We start from the raw sequence: 21,321 nt of genomic DNA, 5'->3' as shown, positions 1-21,321 counted from the left end.
AAATATCGAGAGACGAGCCGGCGTCTATAAACGTCCGAGCGAAAGGCCGACGAACCCCGTCGTTAAAGATCGAGAGCCGCGCCGACCGGCTATAAATATCCGCGCCGACGAGCTCCGTCGTTAAAGATCGAGAGACGAGAGCGAAATGCATCCGTTGATGGCTGGGGCTTTGCCAAAAAGCCCAAGAGGGTCCATAGATCGACCAAAAAGATCTATCTAGTCCGCAGCAAACGGCTCGCGGTAAGGACACGTCAAATCCGTTGATGGCTGGGGCTTTGCCAAAAAGCCCAAGAGGGTCCATAGATCGACCAAAAAGATCTATCTAGTCCGCAGCAAACGGCTCGCGGTAAAGACACGCCAAATCCGTTGATAGCTGACCACTTGCTAAAAGTGGGGCGACGTTACTTTGCAGGATGACATCCTTGGTACGGGACCTCGTGGAGCTTAGTGGAGTCATTACCGGAGATGGACTGCATACTACAGCAGACGGATGCACTTACGGATGGTTGCTGCGGATGAGAGTCACTACAGATATGGACTGTACATGATAGCAGACGGATGCATTTATGGGCGGTTGTTGCGGACGAGAGGATGAGCTGAGGCCAGTGCCGGATATTCAGGATGCAGCCATTGGTCGATCTTGAGTGGTTGAGCTACACGATGTGGCCAGTGCTTGGGAGGGTTTGGCATACTGCCAGGACAGATGTATTTTGCATGGTGGATGGTATGGTGAGCATGTGTGGATAGATGTATTCTGAGAGGATGGTACAGTGAGAGTACATTGCATGTACATGGGCTTCTTAGAAGCCATACCTCAGATAGCCACCTGGATCTGACACATCGTCAGAGCCGACTGGATATCCTAGGACATGTAGATTGTACATTTTCTTTGATGATATATAATTTACCCTTCATCAAAAAAAAGAGAGACGAGCCGACATCTATAAACCCTCCGAGCGGAAGACCGTCGAGCTTCGACGTTAAATATCGAGAGACGAGCCGGCGCCTATAAACGTCCGAGCGGAAGACCGTCGAGCTCCGACGTTAAATATCGAGAGACGAGCCGGCGTCTATAAACGTCCGAGCGGAAGACCGACGAGCCCCGTCGTTAAAAATCGAGAGCCGCGCCGACCGGCTATAAATATCCGCGCCGTCGAGCTCCGACGTTAAATATCGAGAGACGAGCCGGCGTCTATAAACGTCCGAGCGGAAGGCCGACGAGCCCCGTCGTTAAAGATCGAGAGCCGCCGACCGCTATAAATATCCGCGCCGCCGAGCTCCGACGTTAAATATCGAGACGAGCCGCGCCTATAAACGCCCGAAGCGAAGGCCGACGAGCGCCGCGAAGATCGAGAGCCCGACCGCTATAATACCGCGCCGACGAGCCCTGCTGTTAAAATCGAAGCGCCGCTACCGACCGCTATAATACCGCGCCGACGAGGCCCGCCGTTAAAATCAAGAGCCGCGCCGACCGCTATAAATACCCGCGCCGCTCCGCCGCTAAAGATCGAGAGACGAGCCGGCGTCTATAAACGCCCGAGCGGAAGACCGCCGCCCGTCGTTAAAAATCGAGAGTCGCGCCGACCGCTATAAATACCGCGCCGACGAGCTCCGCCGTTAAATATCGAGACGAGCCGGCCTATAAACCCCGAAGCGAAGACCGCCGAGCTCGGACGTTAAATATCGAGACGAGCCGGCGTATAAACGCCCGAAGGAAGACCGACGAGCCCGTCGTTAAAATCGAGCCGCACCGACCGCTATAATATCCGCGCCGAGCTCCGGACGTTAAATATCGAGACGAGCCGGCGTTTATAAACCCTCCGAGCGAAACCGCCGAGCTCGACGTTAAATATCGAGACGAGCCGGCCTATAAACGTCCGAAGCGAAGGCCGACGAGCCCGTCGTTAAAGATCGAGCCGTGCCGACCGGCTATAAATATCCGCGCCGTCGAGCTCCGACGTTAAATATCGAGAGACGAGCCGGCGTCTATAAACGTCCGAGCGAAAGGCCGACGAGCCCCGTCGTTAAAGATCGAGAGCCGCGCCGACCGGCTATAAATATCCGCGCCGTCGAGCTCCGACGTTAAATATCGAGAGACGAGACGACGTCTATAAACCCTCCGAGCGGAAGACCGTCGAGCTCCGACGTTAAATATCGAGAGACGAGCCGGCGTCTATAATCATCCGCGCGGAAGAGCTCCGTCGTTAAATATCGAAGGACGAGACCACCTCTATAAACCTTCCGAGCGGAAGACCGTCGAGCTCCGACGTTAAATATCGAGAGACGAGCCGGCGTCTATAAACCCTCCGAGCGGAAGACCGTCGAGCTCCGACGTTAAATATCGAGAGACGAGCCGGCGTCTATAAACCCTCCGAGTGGAAGACCGTCGAGCTCCGACGTTAAATATCGAGAGACGAGCCGGCGTCTATAAACCGGCCGAGCGGAAGACCGTCGAGCTCCGACGTTAAATATCGAGAGACGAGCCGACGTCTATAAACCCTCCGAGCGGAAGAATAAGGCCAACGAACCGTGCCGTTCGGCCGGGAGTATATTAACCAAGCCCAGGCCTCGATGGGAATATCCCGTGCCGCTCGGCCGGGGAGTAAATTAACTTAGCCAAAGGCTCTAGAATAGAAGGCCCCGAGCCGTTCGGCCGGAGGTATATTGTACGAGCCGCACGCTCGAGGATCGAAGGCCTCGGACCGTTCGGCCGGAGGTATATTGAACGAGCCGCACGCTCGAAATCGAAGGCCCCGGACCGTTAGGCCGGAGGTATATTGAACGAGCCGCACGCTCGAAATCGAAGGCTCCGGACCGTTCGGCCGGAGGTATATTGTACGAGCCGCACACTCGCTTATCAAAAATACTTCGACAAAAATCCCCTTTCGCGCACAAGAAAGGAGGGACGATGGCGTTGACTGAGGCCGAAATTACCGCCTCATCTGCCGAACGGATAATGGTTTCTCGGAAGAGCCACTCGGCGAAACAATCGTCCAGTCAGTCGGACTTCGCCTCCTTCGACTAGACTTGAAGGGGAGGCAAGTGATCCGGCAGTAAGAATGGGGGACCCCTATTAGCAAAGTCAACATCATGTGGAGGTGGAAAGGAAAAAGGCCAACCAGAAGCTTGGCCGAGCGGATAGAAATGGTGGCGACCGACTGAAGCTTCCGAGCGGAAGCAATACACCCCGGCGGGGAGTCGGGGTTCCGACGCTCATGATGAACAGTATAGTAGTGCCGAGCGGAGGGCCCGCTCGGCCGAAGGAATAAAATAGAAACACTGCGAACAGTCCAGAGCACACGACCAGGAACACCCCGAGCGGACATGTACCTTAGTCCGGTCGGACGAGATGGGATTGCCGAGCGGCAGGCTGCTCGGTGCGGAAACAGAAGAGCTAGAATGACAAGACGGAAGATTATACTATCCCAGCAGTGAGGTGCTGTCCATCAGAAGATTATGTTGTCCCATCATAGAGGTGCTCGGACTGTAGCGGTATGGAGTCAGACAAGCTCCTCTGACAAGCCCATACTGGGGTATGGGCTGAGGACACGTGTGCGCCTCGGTATGTGTGCATCAGCCTCCTCACAGCCCTATATAAGGGTTCTCAGACTTCACCGGAGGTATGAAATCTCTGATCTTCGGAGCTATTTCATCGTCTTCCTCTTGCCTGACTTGAGCGTCGAAGGGTCGTCGCCGGGGACCCCTCCCCGGCCCGACTTCTGTGCAGGTTCGCCGGAGTTTGGAGCAGCTGGTTGGAGATAGAGGAGAGCGCCGCGTTCCAAGCGTCCTTCGACTCAGCGTTCGGACAGGATCATCAGACCTTATGATGATAATATTTCATACGCTAACCACTAAATCCATATGAGAGAACATGATCGCGTGCATTCTTGATTCTTAAAACCTTCAATGTAATTAGATTTTTGAGGGCAAATGGACTTGTAACCTAACGAAGCAGTACTTTTCCTGACACTGATGCTCTACCATTCACCTGTATACAAGACTCTTTCTTAGAAGAACCTTCCTACCTACAGAATTAAGGAAAGGAATTAATTAAGGAAAACCTTATGTAAATAAAATTAAAGCATTATTTTTTTACAAGCCAACATTGATATAATTACTTACCAACTTTGAGTTGATAAATTATTTTTTACAAGCCATGCAACATTAAAGTATTAATTACCAACATCCATAAATTATTTTATTTTGACCAATAAAAATTGGTTACTATTTTTTAATATTTTATTAATTAAAATTTATTTAGGCAGTATTTTATATTTTACTTGGCAGTATTCCAGGTTTTATATGTCTAGAAGAAGCTTATCATATTTGTCTTTTTCCAACACCACCCTGATTATTTATAATTTTCTATTATTATTTTTTTTGTCCATCGCTCCAATCACTCCACCAGTAGACACTCTCTCTCCATATATATATTTCCCAATAAAGGAAATCATGAAAAAAAAAGGATAGTTAATTAATTCGCATTGACTACATCGACCTGTCAATTTCCCATTATCTCTATTTAGTCCTCGGCCGGTTCACACAGGGCCTCGGTAGTGCTCTTCTCGGCTTCAGTTTTGTCCCTGATTGTTTTTGGGGAAACCCCCTCCAGTGTTGTTAAACTACATTCGGCGCCTTAAATTGCCCCAGATGGAAATCAGTCTGGTGTGGTGGATCGATCTGTTTGTCCGCCTCGTCTACACCTCGGCCGGCCTCCGCCGCCATACCGTCTCCATCGACGCCGAAACCACCATACGCTGCTGGATCTCCTCGTCCCTCCTCCCCTCCTCCTCCGCCGCTGGAGCCGTATCGAAGAAGAAGTCCCCGCTCGTCCTTGTCCATGGCTTCGGCCCGCGCGGCGCGTGGCAGTGGCGCAGCCAGATCAGACCCCTCGCCGCCCACTTCGACCTCGTCGTGCCGGACCTTATATTCTTCGGCGGCTCCACCACGAGCTCCACCCGCAGGTCGGAGGCGTTTCAGGCCGCCTCCGTTGTCGGTCTCCTCGACGCCCTGGGCGTCTCCCCACCGCGGCGCGCCAAGGTTTCGTTGATGGGAACCAGCTACGGGGGTTTCGTGGTGTACCACATGGCGCGGATGATGGGGCCGGAGCGGGTGGATCGGGTGGTGATCGCCAGCTCCGACCTGCTCAATGGGCCCGACGACACCCGGGCGTTTCTGGAGAGGGCCGGCGGACTAGAAAGCGTCGACCAGGTGCTCCTCCCTCGGACCACCGCCGACTTGAAGAGGCTTTTACAGCTCGCCGTATTCCTTCCTCCGCGGTTCGTGCCGGAATTCCTCCTCCGAGATGTGCTTCGGGTACGAATCCCTGCTGCCCTTCCTTTTCAAATCCCTCTTTTTCCGTACTATTCTCGGCATCTTCTGCACTATCCTCATCGACCAATCTTCTTCTGAGAAAATACATAATTGGTCCTCGAAGAACGACTATCAATCATCAATCTCCATTGCGATTATTTCTTGCTATATTTCACAATTTTTTCAGTATTATTAGAGACTAGATATTCAAGTTGATTGGTGCCAATATCAAAATTTGAATGATTAAACAAATTAAAAGAAGTTATTCGTGTATAAAAGATTTCATAAAGATAAACAAACACTTGTTTATCAGATTATTGATATGGTGGTAATTAAGATTGGCAGCACGTGGACACTGATTTGTTTATTCAATTATCTATATTCTTGGTGCTTACTTTTTGTTTATGTTGTAGAAAACAAGAACAAAAATTAGACTCTAACGTGTAGAAAATCCAAAAAATACAAAAACTACTGTCGTTTCTGCACCCCTGGCGATTGTATAATTTCAGGATTGCAAAACTGAAATGATCATTTAATATGATAGACAAGGATGTTGTTAAGTCTTTCTTCTTTCTCTTTTTCAGAGTTTGGCAAAGGAATAGTGATCTGAGATGTGGTTTACTCTCAAATTTTGCTTTGAGTCATTTATACTTGCCAAACCAAGAATATAAAAATTTGAGCAATTCATATTTGTTTAGTTTTATTTTGAAAAAAGTTTGCAGTCAGTATCAAGGTTCAAAATCTCGAATTATGTTTTAGTTTTTGATTGGAATGATACTTTTTTCAATATTGTACTGATGTTTCAATAAATAGGACTGATGGTAAATTGGAGATGGAAGAAGGAAGTAGATGAAGAAAAAAAAAGAACAAGATAAGGCAACTGTATACTTAAATTCAAATTTTATGTTCCATTTAAATTGGTACACTTTTAATTTAAGCTAAAAAAATAACATTGTAATTCACTTTGATCTGCTTTGTAACATGGCAAAGGGTATTGAGTGTTGGTATGACTTAATACTCATCAACATATCTCAAGTAGTATGAAGTTTTGATAATTTATAGGAATGATATATCTTTATCATACCACCTAATACTGTCAGCACCTTTATCCCTAAGATGGTTAGAACAGAAAAACAAGAGTTACAAACGTATATGCTTTTTATTCTACTCTAGATATTAGAAACAAAATATGGCAAAGATGATCCCAATCAAGTAACCTGATGGCGATGTGCAGAATCTGTTTAGCGATAAGATTGCGGAAAAGCTAGAGCTGATCAAGGGAATCAGCATCAGCCACAAAGATGAATTCCAACTAACTCCTCTTCCCCAGGTAATGTTAAAGCGCTAGTAATCAGCTTATTAGCTCCAAAAACTACCTAGCTAATTCCTGTTTCTCAGCAAGTTCTCATCATCTGGGGCGAGCATGATCAAATATTTCTTGTGGATAAAGCCTTTCAAATGCAAAAGTAAGTCACTGCCAAACCTTCCAAAGTAATATCCTGGTTGATTTATTTATGTGATATACAAATGAGGGGAGCGTTGGCACAACGATAAAGTTGTTGTCATGACCACATTCAAGTCGTGGAAACCACCTCTTGCAATACAGGATAAGGTTGTGTACAATAGACCCAATGTGACTCTTTCTGGGATCTTACATTGGCAACACTTTCCGGACAAATTCTTTTATATATATAATATAATATAATATATGTGTGCAGGCACTTGGGAGAGAATGCAAGGTTAGAAGTATTGGGGAAGACAGGGCACACGCCACAAGCGGAGGACCCCAAGAAGTTTAACAAAATTATCCTCAACTTCTTATTGGGTGGTCCAAAGTCTTCATTCTGACGCCCTTTCGTGTGGTGTCGTGGTGCCTGCGTACCTACACCGTCCGCTTGTTGTAGATTTAATTCTCTACTTCACAGGGGAATCAAGACAAACGTAGCCGTGCCCATCGGTCTTTTATTTTTTAGGTGATTTTGAACGGGAATAAGAAGTAAGCATGGATTTGGTCTTGGTAAGGATTGAATGGAAATGGTAATTAGATTTGTAGTCGTGTAATTCTCAATTGCGTCCAACATATGAACAAAGCTGAAGTTTTGTGAAGTATTAATTATTATTATTTTTAATAATTCATGTATGCAAGCTTACTCTTTTGTTCTAGCTTGTCTATTAAATAAATATGGAGCACAATTTAGATCTTTAAGATATTCGTTTCATTTTAAATAAATATGGAGCACATCATATCTTTTGAGGACTTTTTGAGGTAATAACTATTGTTTGTATTTATTATGATTTCCTTGTCGCAATAAATGAAATCAAATAATAAACTTTTCTACACCTAGAAACAGTTCGGAATGTATAATTTATATAGTTATTTATAAAATTTTATATAAATTTTAAATATAGTTTACTTGTATATCTGACATTATAATGCTAACTAATATCCTATGTTTTTTTTTTTTTTACAATTTTTCTAATATTAGAAAGGAAAGATCTTGATGACTTTTAGGGTGCATTTAGTTTGAGTTATAATACTATAATCTAATTTAACATTTACTATATTACCATTCATTCAATTTGATATTTAATTAAAATTTTAAATTAAAATAAAATAAAATAATAATATTATTAATTAATAAGTTGACAATATATATGTAATAAATAAATATAATTGATTTATAATTTTAAAAATTTAAATAAATTTAGATATTTGATTAAAAATTTAATTCTTCCTCACTATGCTTCTCCCCATCGCTAGCACCGTCTCCTCTGTAAGTCGTCGGTGTGTCGCCTCCTCTGCAAGCTGTCGGCATGCCGCCTCCTCCGCAAACCACTGGCACCACCTTGGTCCGCCCTTCGCGAACCACTGGCACTGCGCACCTTGGGCTGCTGCTCCCTTAGTCGGCGTGCTTCCTTCTCCGCGAACCGCTGGCACCGTCTCCCTCCTTCGCCAACCGTTGGTGCCTCCTCCGTGAACCATCGACACCGTGCGCCTTGGGCCACTACTCCCTCCTCCGCGAACCGCCGGCACTATGGGCCTTGGGTCACTACTCCCTCCGCCGGTGTGTCGCCTCCTCCGCGAACTGCTGTCTCCGTCTTCCCTCCTCCATGAACCACTGATGCCTCCTCCGTGAACCGCCAATACCGTGCGCCTTGGGTCGCTGCTCCCTCCTTCGCGAATTGTTCAGAGGCGAATCGTGTGCCTATGACCGCTGCTCCCTCCTCCGCGAACCGTCGTTGTTCCTCCGTCCTAGCAATGGTCTGCCTCGATCGTCGTTGCTCTGCAATGGCCTCCTCGTTGTAGTAGCCTCTTACTTGCAATGGCCGCTTGTTCGCCATCGTCGCTTGCTCGTTTGGAGGATAATTTTGGAAGAAAATTGTTGTTAACCCCGGAATCGTGGAAAACCTAAGGCTTCCAAGGTTTTCCGATTTCAAGTTATATTCCCTGATTACTGACAGGGCCGGTCCTAGACTTTGAAGGGTCCGGTGCAAAAAAAAAAAAAATGGGCCCTTTAAATTCAGATAAAAATAATAAAATCGATACTATATAATAATTCATCAATAGAACACATAAACTAAAATCCATAATAATGAAAACATTATATTCAATATTGTTCTCAGTATTAGAAAATGAAAAAGAATTATTACAATTAACTATGAAAAACTGATCTTCTTGCAGTTTTATTTGCAAAGTCATCGATCAATTTTTCATAATTGAGTTTTTCTAAAAACTCACTCTCAATCGAAATCATAGCTAATGCATTCAATCTTGTTTGGGTCATGGTTGATCTCAAACAAGATTTCAACAACTTCAATTTAGAAAAACTTCTTTCTGCAGATGCGACAGTCACCGGAATAGTTAATAATATCCTGTATGCAATAAATGAATTCGGGAAACAATTCATTCTTTGCAAAAAAATTAGTATTTCACTTGCTGTTTTTGTTTCCTTTGGCAGAATATGTTGTATGATTTTCAGTTCTTGATATAAGTCATCTCCATCCAAATCTGAAACATCTTGTCTTGTACCATTTTTTCTTTGTAGTTTCCTTTCAAGATTCTTACAACGAGCTTTCAAGTCCTCATCAATCAATGAACTCAACTTTTCAGCTGTGAAAAGAAATCCAAAAAGATCTTCATATTCCTCATATTGCTCAAACCTTTTCTTCAATGACCCAATTGTTTGATCTACTATGAACAAGAAATAATGAACTCTAAAAGCTTCCTCAGCAGATTCTTGAGGTACTTTCGAAGACTCATATGTAACCTCATCAAAATGCCTTTTTCTATATATTTGTCTTTTTTCAAGAAAAACAGGATCAATCTCCATTGTTGAAGCAAGTTCTTTTGCTGTATTGATAGCTTGTCCAAATCCAGATTCTCTATACTCTTCAAAAGAAGCAATTAACCCCTTAATCTTGGTCATAGCAACGTCAATAAGCATGTTTTCAGATTGTAAGCTTTTGCTAACAATATTAACTTTACCCAATATCTCATACCAAATAATCATACCCACTAAAAACTCAAAATTTCCAAGTTCAAATGTTGCTAAAGACTTAGCTTCACTTCTTATTTTAGAGTCAGTGCCTTTTTCTTCTGCAACTTGAAGTAAAGCTTCTCTGATTTGTTGAGCTTGAAGTACCACTGCTTTTACACTTTCAGTACGACTTTCCCATCGAGTGATTGACAATGGCTTGAGAGTTAAACCTTTTACCGTTACATGATCTATCAAAATCTTCCACCTCTTTGTAGAATGAGAAAATATTGTATAAATCCGTTGTACTACTCCAAAAAAGTCTTTCGCTTTTCCACAGGAATTTGCAATATCACAAAGTGTTAAATTCAAACAATGACAACCACATGGAGTATACAATGCTCTAGGATTTATATCCAACAATTTTTTTTGTACGCCTTGGTGCCTCCCTTTCATATTTGCTCCATTATCATATCCCTGCCCTCTCACATTATCAATATCAAGATCAAAACTCTTCAACACATTTTGCAGTTCTTCAAACAAGCCTTGTCCTGTTGTATCATCCACTTTTAAAAATCCCAAAAAGTATTCTTCTACTTTCATTGGGCTTGTAGAAACATCAACACATCTTATAACTAAAGTCATTTGCTCTTGGTTACTAACATCAGGAGTGCAATCAAGTATTACAGAAAAGAACTTAGCTTTTTTAATGATTTCAAGAATAGAACTCTTTATTTGAGAAGCTAACAAGCATATCAATTCATTCTGAATTTTGTGGCTAAGATAATGATGATGTGTATTTCTTTCAATATGTTCCCTCATCACTGAGTCCCACTCAGCAATCATCTCAACAACAACCATAAAATTTCCATTGTTATCATCATAAAGTTTCTCATTACTACCACGAAATGCTATATTTTGTTTAGCCAAAAATTTCACAAGTGAAATTAATCGGTGTAATACCTTCCTCCAATGCTCTTTTGCCTTCTTGATTTGATCTTGAATAGCATGATCAATTGTTGTACCCTTCATTAACCTGATACGCAACTCAGACCAACTAACATAATAATTGATATGCTCAATACTTGTCTCATGTTCTTTAAGTCTACTACTAAGATGCCCCCAATCACAGTATCCCTCATTTGCTAGTTGACTTGGTTGAGGCGCCCTTTTGAACAACTTGCAACAAAAACAAAATGCTTTATCAAGTGCTTGTGAGTAGACCAACCAATCTCTATGGTGCTTTTGACCATTTGGCAAAATCCGAGTATAGAAATCTGAAGAAAATCGTCTATTTGATCTATCTTTGGGACCTTTCCCTGTTAATACATCTCTTATAGGGCCCTTTTCCACTAATTGATCCTTCCACTTGGGATCTAAATTCTCCCAATTTTTAGGATCAAAAATGTCAAGTGGAATTGATGAACTTGGTTCTTCATTCACTTCATTAATAGCATCATCATCACTTTCAGAATAATTATTTTTAAAGTCTAAGTCATCACCACTTTCATTGTCTTCAATCTCATTCACGTCTCCCTCTATATCATTTTCAATGGCTAAGCCTTCATGTAATTCATTACCATTGTTTTCTTGTTTTTCTTCATTAACCAAATCTTCAAGTGATGAATTTTTCGATTCTTTGACAATAAATCTGTCAATTGCTCCTCTTTGAGACTCAATAAATTCTTCAACTCTTTTTCTTTTTTTTCGCTTATCATGTCCTGATAGATACTTCCTAGTATCAGACATTCTAATTTTCTACAAAAAAAAAAAAAATCAAACTCTCAAACAACCACTTATTATAGATATTAGACAAGCATTTATTATAAAATGTTCATTTTGCAACTCAATTTCATATGAAGTAATTTCCTATGAAAATGAATCTCTACTCCATGAAGCTATTGAGAAACACAATCACAAGTTAGTATGAATAACTCAATCATATATGCACATGAATGTAAGGTAGATAGGTAAAATTCTACAAGCTGATAAGTTACAAGTTAAGAGTTTGATATCTTGCATTTCACATTTGTACAATTAGAAATCTTACAATAGGGACTTCATTTTCTAAAAATGAGAAGTAACTTTGTAGATAACATATTAACATTTATCATGGAATAAAACAACATGCTAATTACTAAGTAAAACATATGAAAAGGAAAAATATTATTCATATGAAGATAAGTGTACTATCAAATAGTCTTTGTATATAATAATTATTTACATTGAAATGAAAGTTGCACCTTCAAATCTAATTATTGTAGTAAAATGTGAACAAATTAATGGACTTCAAATTACTAGTTTAGATGATACATTAACTAATGGATCATTACTGCTACGCATTGATCTCGAAGTTGCAAGTTGAATCTGTATGCAATAAAGAAAAATTATTTTTACAGCAACCAAAAAAAAAAAATAGCACACTTTGTCCACTAGCATATGGAAGCTTGCTGTCTGTGTGAATTCTCATCAATTTCTGTTAGAAAATTGATTTCTATAATTAATTAATTAACTGACTAATAATAAGAATAGAATTAATTTTCTCAGGTGAGTGTGAAGTCACAGACTGAACAGGGCTAATTAGATTCACACCAGCAAAATCCAAGAACAATTTCTAGGGTTTTGATAATTGCACAAGTGGAAGAAAATCAAATATTTGCATGAAAATCACATATTTGTATGATTGTACAAGTTAATTGCATGTCATCCGAACATGTAAACAGTAAATAAATAATTAACTTTATTTAACCAATAATACTACCTGCCTTGGGCGAATTATGCGAGCCTTCGGCGAACAACGAGCCTTCGGCGAACAGCAAAAGTAGAAAAGGCGGCACTTTTAGGTTTAGCGTAGATGCATAGCAGTGGTTATTTTTTGGCACTTTTACAAAAAAAAGTCCATAATAATTTATAATTTATAAGTAGATCCTTTTAATTAAATTTTTTACATAAGTTAAAGTGGGCCCTCTAAGAAGTGGAGCCCTGTGCGTCAGCCCCATGTTGACCGCATCAGGGCCGGTTCTGATTACTGACGTGGCGGGGATGTTGCATTAGCGGAAATCACTAATTATTTAAACTAAATAAAGTTATCCTTAATAACTTACTAAAGTTATCAATGATAACCCCCACCAAACGCGCTCTTAGGTGCATAGACTATAGACTATACTAATGTAAAATGAACCACCAAGCTCATCAAAATTAAGGATGTCACTTTAAAACAAAATGTGTGGCGAAAGTGATGGAGACAATGACGTTTTTAGTCCTGTAACTTACATTTTTTTTAATTTTAGTCCTGTTATGAGTCAATTTACATTTTTAGTCCTGTAACTTGTAATATTTTCCAATTTCAGTCCTTTTTCCTCTAAAATTGAAAATTTTCAACGGAAAATGATGAGTTGTAAATTGAATTTGGGGGTTTTGATTTTGTATGACCGATGTGTTTTTTATATTTCAACCACAAACTAGATATTTTTCGTTGAAAAATTTCAATTTTGGAGGAAAAAAGACTGAAATTGAAAAATATTACAAGTTACAGGACTAAGAACGTAAATTAACTCATAACAGGACTAAAATTGAAAAAGAGGTACGTTACAGGACTGAAAATGTAATTTTCTCGAAAGTGATGTAATCGCTGAACTAAAATGATTATATTATCTCAAGTTAGTAAAAGTTATAATTAAGCTAACATCAATCCTTGATGATCTATTAGACTTCTATCACTAGCACCAATTAGACTTTTCAATGCCAAATGTCTAATCTACCTGATCCACCTAAATTTCTCATCAATCAAGTATGATTTATTTAGATTTTCTTTTTCAATTCTTTATTAGACTTCTGACTTTTACCAACACCTGCCCTCTTCAAACAATATCAAATGTCTACTCAACCTCAATCCATTTGGACCTTTCACTATCAAGTATCCTACTCAAATATCAAAATCTTAGACTATAGTTAATCTTGTCTAGAAGCATTACTCCCTTATCACTATAACATTAGTAAAATACCCAACCACAATTGACATGGTACCCTTTCAAAGAAAAAAAAATTCATTCAAATTATGTCTAACAAGTAGAGGTGAAACATAAGAGGGGGCTAGCCCTCTCCTTATAGGGTTATGTTATTTAGTCCAAATATTAAAGCTCATTATAAATTTTCTAACTAGCTTAATATGTCCTCTTCTCTATATCCAAGACTTCAAATTTAACCCAAATTCTAAAAATCCAAATATTTTCTAACTAGCCCAGATGTTGAATCCGTAATAAATGAGTTTGATGAGAAGTCTCATAGAGTAAAATATAGTATCAATGAACTTAATTTATTATATTTTTGGTGCCTTGTATAATTATTCTCTTTATACTCTTTTAATCTATTTTTATTTTTTGAATTATTTATTTATATTTTATTAAAATATTATCATTATGATATGAAAGACTTGTTATATAATATGATATATTAATTTTTTATGAATAAAATTTTTTCATATGAAAAAATGATGATTTATTTTAAATTTAACCCCCTGCTGATAAATCATGGACGGCTACTAGCATTTGAAATAGTGACTAGCACATAAGGAGATATTTACCTCGATTTTATTGAGATTTGAACCCCAGACCTCATGGTGACAACATACCTGCATCCATCCATGTTTAGATATCACCACGTCTACAAGTGTGAGATCACTTGTTGTTATCTCAGTAGAAACTAGCCATGTACTAATCTTAGTGTGAACCAGATATATTCCATCCCAAAATCACTAAGACCATCATATATAGCTTTAGAAAAATCGATCATATTTCTTAATCCTTCATTAAAAAAGAAATGCTATAAGAAACATTTTTTTTATTAAATACATTCTATAAGTTATGCACAATATTCTTGATTATAATTAGATTGATTTGAGCAAAATCACTAATAATCTCACGCTTGCACTAGAGCCAATTGAACATAGTCTCCGGTAGATATGCTCTTTATCATGATATCTTCATGCTTGATAAAATCTCTTATCACGTAGAGCTATCAGATTACAAGCTTGGATCGTTGATGAGACTATGGTTCATTTCTTGAGCAATGACATCATTTTTTATCATAATACACTAAGATTAGATCAATAATACTCAAAACTACACCAAGTTCAATAATAAACTTGTAGATCCAAATGATTCTTTTGTTGCCTCTGAGATTGCAACGTACCAAACTTGCATCATTGAGTTTGGCATATTTATTGTTTAGAATTATTCCTAGTCATTGCACCTCTATTGAGATAGAAAGCATATCTTAATTCTGAATGCATATGATCATGGTTGATTTAGAAACTCACATTTGGAAATATTTCAGGATGAGTTCTCTATTTTCATCTCCATACATCGAGAATAGAGACTTAGTCCTTCTCAGATACTTTAGGACTGTAACTTAATGACCATTACTAGATTTCATATCCTGAATGCATATGAGATATTAATCATCATACATATCTATCCAAAATAGTCAAAGCATATGGAATTAGACTCATCCTTTCTCTCTTATAGTGTTCTTTAGAACGGGAACATGCACTGGGATACAAATTCTATGCAACATTGGAAGAAATCTACTCTTAGATTCTTTCATACTAAATCATTTTAATGCCAACCTTATCATAGATCCTTTGTAAGGAATTTCATTGAGAGCGATTTCTAAACTTCAACTTTAGAATGTCAACCGCAATAAATAAAAGGGGAACGATTCTTGCCGCGACAACCCACCGCGACCCAATTGGCAGCCCACGTGGCCAACTCCACCTCAGCCCTCTCTCTCCGCTTCATTCGCGATTCAAGTCCTCAGCGTGACCTAACTCTCTTCTCCTCCCCTTCGCGAAGCAGCAACTGTTGGAACCCCAAGGTTATTTTGGTGTGATCAATAAGTTAAGTTAGGTCCTGTGTTGTTTTAACTTTGTGTCTAAGTGTGCAGGAGCTTAGGAGCACAGGTACTCGAGCAGAAGAAGCAGCTAGCGAGAAGGACGGCACGTGGTGCGTCCGAGGGACGAGGCGCTGCGGAAGAGTACCCCGGTGGACGAGAAGGAAGCGTGCGGTGGTTCCGAGGGACGAAAGCCGGAGCAGAAGATTGCTCGGGGAGCAAGAGACGCAGCTAGCGGGAAGGTCGGCACCGGGTGCGACCAAGGGACGAAGACTGCGGATGAGTACTCTGGTGGACGAGAAGGAAGCACGCGGTGATTCCGAGGGACGAGAAGCCGAAGCGGAAGACTGCTCGAGAAGACCAGAAGTTGGGTTCAGGTGAGCCCTTTTCCGGATGACAAAGATCACCCAAGCGAGCGGATCCGGAGCAGAAGACCCGAACCGAGGCGGGACTGAACTGGAGAAGAGGTCCCGGACAAAAAGTCAACTGCTGTTGAATTTTTGCTCCGGGGCGCCCGGACCCGACTTTTGACCAGGATCGAGATTTGACTCGATCTGATCGTTGGGGGATAAAGTTTACCCCCCCCCAAGGACGCCCGGAACCCTTCGGGGCGCCCCGACCAAGGCTATAAATATAACCTTGGTCCAGAAGCTTTAAAACGAACTCATTACTTGTAATTCCAACGCTTGTGCACTTCTAGTTGTAGTTGAGCTTCTGTCTTTCCGTGCTTCAACGCTGTAAGAGGCTTCTCCGCCTGAAGGAGTTTTTAGTGCTTAATCTTCATTGGATTAACAACCACATCGGTTGTAACCAAGTAAATATCTTGTGCCTCGTCTTTTAATGTTTTATTTATTTGCTCTGTTTATTATGCAAGTGTTAACTTAAAAGAGTTCGAGAAGGGTTGTTTGTTTTTATTTTACAGGACTATCCAACAACCCTCTCCTAGCCGGCCGCAACGGTCCTACAAGTGGTATCAGAGCCGAGTACGCCTCAGAAGGACTAACCGCCGTCTGAAGCATCAAAACGATGGCCGGAGCTAGGGACTACCCACCAGCATTCAAGGGGGAGTTCTCCTTATGGAAGCAACAAATGGAGGTATATCTAAACTCTGATTCTGGTATTTTTTTCAATAATGAAACTTGGTTATGAAGAACCAAAGAACACAAATGGAGAAGAACTCGATATGCGCCTCTGGAACAAGAAGCAACGTGACGAGTCAATGGCAAACGGTCGGGCAAAATTTCACATTCTAACCGTAATACCAAATGAAGATCTCAATAGAGTTGGCGAATATAAAAGCGCAAAAGAACTTTGGGAAAAGTTCTTAAAACTCTACGAAGAACAAATCAAAGTTGATGAATCTAACACCGATTCATCGCCAGAAGAGTCCGAGAATGAAGAAACTGGCCAAACAGCCGAAGTCCATCCCAAAGCCACAGAATGTTCATCCCAGATGAGCATCGATGAAGGGGGAGAGTCTTCGGAAGTAAGTGATTCAACAGGGGGAGAACCAACGACCGACGAGGTAAGTAAGGTATGACCTCTACCCTCTGAACAACTGGTTAATTCAATAGAAAAGTTGCCTGAAGATTCTTGCGATTTAAAAATTGAATTATCAAAAGAGTGTTTCGGTTTACCAATCATTTTGAAAGAATTTTCAAATTACAAAATATTTTGACAAAAGAACTTTGTAAGTTAGAAATTTTGTCGAAAGACTTTTGTGAATTACAAAACATTTTTTTGAAAGAATTATGCAAATTAGAAATATTGTCGAAAACTTTCTTCGAATATTGTTTCGAATTACAAATTACTTTCTCGAAAGATTTTTGCAAATTACAAAATATTTTTTCGAACGAATTTTGCAAATTAGAGATACTATCGAAAGAGTTTCTCGGATTAGAAAATCCTCTATCGAATAAATTTTGCAAATTACGAAATATTTTCTCGAACGAATTTTGCAAATTAGAGATATTATCGAAAGAGTTTTTCAGATTAGAAAATCCATTATCAACCGATTTTTGCAAATTAAAATTTATGTTGTCAAAATATTTTTGCAAATTACAAAATATTTTGTCGAACAAATTTTGCAAATTAGAAATGTTATCGAAAAACTTTATCATGTTAGAACTTATCTTATCAAAATACTTTTGTGAATTTAACATGATACAATTTTTTGTATGTTTAATATTGGTTGCTTTAAATCTGAAAAAGTGTGATTTAAGAAGTTATGATAAATTAAAATAGAAATTTAAAACTTTCTGATAAAAGTATTAGAATAAAATAAATAAATGCATAGAAAATTTTCTAAATGTTATCAATTCTCTTAAATTTTCTTGCATAAAGTTTTCGGCTTAAGAAAGTACTTAATTTTGATCACGAAAACTTAGAAATTTTCCAAAAAGTTATTTTGAACTTAGAAATTTTCCTTGACTTAGAAATGTTTTTCAGAAAATCATTGCAATAGATTTCCACAATTTTTTCTAAGTGTCAACCCTTAGATTTTTTTTTACAACCCCAATTTTTTATGTGATCAAAGGGGGAGAAGAAAAAGTATAAGTCTAGGGGGGTAGAAATTGAAAATTGGAATTTTTAAAATTTAATTTTTTCTATCTTGTTGCATGTTATTGCAATATAAATTATTTCATTTTCATGTATATTTTTTACCCTAGCTTAACTTGGGTTGATTACATCAAAAAGGGGGAGATTGTTGGAACCCCAAGGTTGTTTTGGTGTGATCAACAAGTTAAGTTAGGTCCTGTGTTGTTTTAACCTTGTGTCTAAGTGTGCAGGAGCACAGGTACTCGAGCGGAAGACGCAGCTAGCGAGAAGGACGACACGTGGTGCGCCCGAAGGACGAGGCGTTGCGGAAGAGTACCCCGGTGGACGAGAAGAAAGCGTGCGGTGGTTCCGAGGGACGAAAGCCGGAGCGGAAGATTGCTCGGGGAGCAAGAGACGCAGCTAGCGAGAAGGTCTGCACGGGGTGCGACCGAGGGACGAAGACTGCGGATGAGTATGCTGGTGGACGAGAAGGAAGCACGCGGCGATTCCGAGGGACGAGAAGCCGAAGCGGAAGACTGCTCGAGAAGACCAGAAATTGGGTTCGGGTGAGCCCTTTTCCGGATGACAAAGATCACCCAAACGAGCGGATCCGGAGCAGAAGACCCGGACCGAGGCGGGACTGAACTAGAGAAGAGGTCCCGAACAAAAAGTCAACTACTATTGACTTTTTGCTCCGGGGCGCCCGGAACCATTCCGGGCGCCCGGACCCGACTTTTGACCAGGATCCAGATTTGACTCGATCTGATCGTTGGGGGATAAAGTTTATCCCCCCAGGGCGCCTGGAACCCTTCGGGGCGCCCCGACCAAGGCTATAAATATAGCCTTGGTCCAGAAGCTTTAAAACGAACTCATTACTTGTAATTCCAACGCTTGTGCACTTCTAGTTGTAGTTGAGCTTCTGTCTTTCCGTGCTTCAACGCTGTAAGAGGCTTCTCCGCCTGAAGGAGTTTTTAGTGCTTAATCTTCATTGGATTAACAACCACATCGGTTGTAACCAAGTAAATATCTTGTGCCTCATCTTTTAATGTTTTATTTATTTGCTCTGTTTATTATGCAAGTGTTAGCTTAAAGAGTTCGAGAAGGGTTGTTTGTTTTTATTTTACAGGACTATCCAACAACCCCTCCTAGCCGGCCGCAACGGTCCTACAGCAACGACCACCCCTTTCCCCTCGCGTCAAAATCCTCGGCGTGCCCTAACTCTCTTCTCCTCCCCCTCGCGAAGCAACAGCGACCCCTTCTTCCCCCTTGGAATTTCTCCTCCTCCCCTCTCGCGAAGCAGCAACCTCCATCCTCATCTCTCCGCGACGAAGCAAGCAGTAACCTCCATCCTCATCTCTCCGCGACGAAGCAAGCAGCTCTGTGAAAGACGAGTGAGTTTTTGCCTAACCTAATCTTGGGTGCTGCTAATTTCTGAATCTTGGCTTATAGTTGTGCATTGCAACCCTCATCTCTGTTCTATGTCTCATTTCTGGTTTATGTTATGAGGTTAACTTTTTAGGGCATGATAGACCAGGTGAGAGCCATAGTATTGGGTTACAGTTTAGCCGATGAAAGTTTCCTATGTTTGTGTTTAATGTGCCCCGTCTTTGAGTTGTCTCTTGGAGCAAGTAGGCATGTAGGATCTTTAGGTTGAGTGAAATCATATAAGAATGGATATGAAAAATTCATTACATACTAAATATTGAATTTTAATGGCATTGGAAACATTTTGCCAGATGATGGCATTGGAAACTTTTTACAAAGCTGTCATTTTGGGAACTCAATTCTAGATTCTCTCATGCTATGAACTGCTCTTACTGCCTACATTATGTCGTGGAGGAATTTTTTTTCTTTGACCTACTTGTTTGTTTGTGTTCTGAAACAATATACTAGTATTTGGTCAATGCTTGTTTACAATTACTATCTTGTCTATGCTTTTGGATCCGTTGCTTCTTGGTGGAAGGATCTCTTTAAGTGATTAAATTGAGGAGTTTGTTTTTCCCTTTCTTGATACCTACTTTTTCCTTTATAATTCAAATTGCCTAGTTATAAGAGTGTTAATTCATATAATTTAGCTCCCAGCTCCCTACAAGAGTGTTGATTCATATAATTTACCTCCCAGCTCCCTACAAGAGTGTTGATTCAAATTGCCTAGTAAATGTAGGATTTTTCATGTTTTTTTAATATGTCTATGTTTTTTGTCTAATTTCCGACCCTGTTATATGTTTTGTTCTATTTTTGTTCTGTATTTTTTTCTCCTCTATTTTTTGTTTTATTTTTGCTCAGATTGTTTCAGTTCTTATCCCTTTTCTTGTTTATTTCAAAGGCTCTGTTATCTGTCTTTTTCAGGGTCTGATTTCTGGTTTTTTTCATGGCATCATCAAGTTTTAATAGCATCAACAATACGAGATTTCAACCTGTAACATGTAGAGACTGCGGACGAAATACATTGGTGTGTGTTTCTAAATCAACTAAGAATCCTGGGAGACAGTATTACAGATGTGTGCAACATGGATGACAACAGTGGGTGCCAACCGATAATAGTTTAGCTGACAAAAGTGAAATTGAATGCATTGCTGCTCATGGACATCTGTGGATAATCAATGTACCGAAAATCATCTGGATATTAGTGGGCTTGAACTTGATTCTCTTAGCCACAATTCTGATTTTGGTGTTAGTTTATCTAGATAGGTTGTTTTAAATTGTGTTGATGTTGTAATGTAACTGCTGTACGTTTGGATTTGGAGACATAATGTTAGTGTTGAAATTATCGTTCCCCTTTTATTATTGATTAAATATTATTATTGAATTCATTTTGTTAATTCATCTTGTTAATCCGCATATAGCTTGCAGTGTGGACACAACAACAGGTGCCCGAGCTGCAAGTTCTCTTCGTTTTGATGATAAATTCTTTCATCATGTGAATCCTATTTAATATTAATATTCAGTCGATTTGCAGCCTATCTGTACTGATGACATGGTGCAATTGAGCCTTATGATGGATATCTGTATGTTGTTTCTTCATTCTTCTTGTAATCATTATGCACTTGCAGATATCAGAGTGGATGAAAGTTCATCAGGAGTCTAAGTTATCAGATAAAGACTA

The 21,321-nt window shown here is 40.3% G+C and overlaps 2 protein-coding genes across 2 annotated transcripts; one reads left to right on the top strand and one right to left on the bottom strand.

Moving 5' to 3' along the window:
• The first annotated feature begins 4,554 nt into the window (after positions 1-4,554).
• LOC121986090 (2-hydroxy-6-oxononadienedioate/2-hydroxy-6-oxononatrienedioate hydrolase-like) lies at positions 4,555-7,519 on the top strand. The gene is made up of 4 exons (XM_042539894.1): positions 4,555-5,316; positions 6,548-6,643; positions 6,712-6,779; positions 7,032-7,519. The coding sequence occupies exons 1-4, from the start codon at positions 4,651-4,653 to the stop codon at positions 7,159-7,161; spliced, it is 960 nt and encodes a 319-aa protein (XP_042395828.1). The 5' UTR covers positions 4,555-4,650; the 3' UTR covers positions 7,162-7,519.
• A 1,447-nt stretch (positions 7,520-8,966) lies between these two features.
• LOC121987061 (zinc finger MYM-type protein 1-like) lies at positions 8,967-11,537 on the bottom strand. The gene has a single exon (XM_042540967.1). The coding sequence runs from the start codon at positions 11,535-11,537 to the stop codon at positions 8,967-8,969; it is 2,571 nt and encodes an 856-aa protein (XP_042396901.1).
• Between the last annotated feature and the right edge of the window lie 9,784 nt (positions 11,538-21,321).

Source organism: Zingiber officinale, chromosome 5B (genome assembly GCF_018446385.1).
Source record: "Zingiber officinale cultivar Zhangliang chromosome 5B, Zo_v1.1, whole genome shotgun sequence".
In the NCBI taxonomy this organism is placed as follows: domain Eukaryota; kingdom Viridiplantae; phylum Streptophyta; class Magnoliopsida; order Zingiberales; family Zingiberaceae; genus Zingiber; species Zingiber officinale.
Note: the sequence above shows the minus strand (reverse complement) of the source record. Positions and strands in the feature narration are given on the sequence as shown.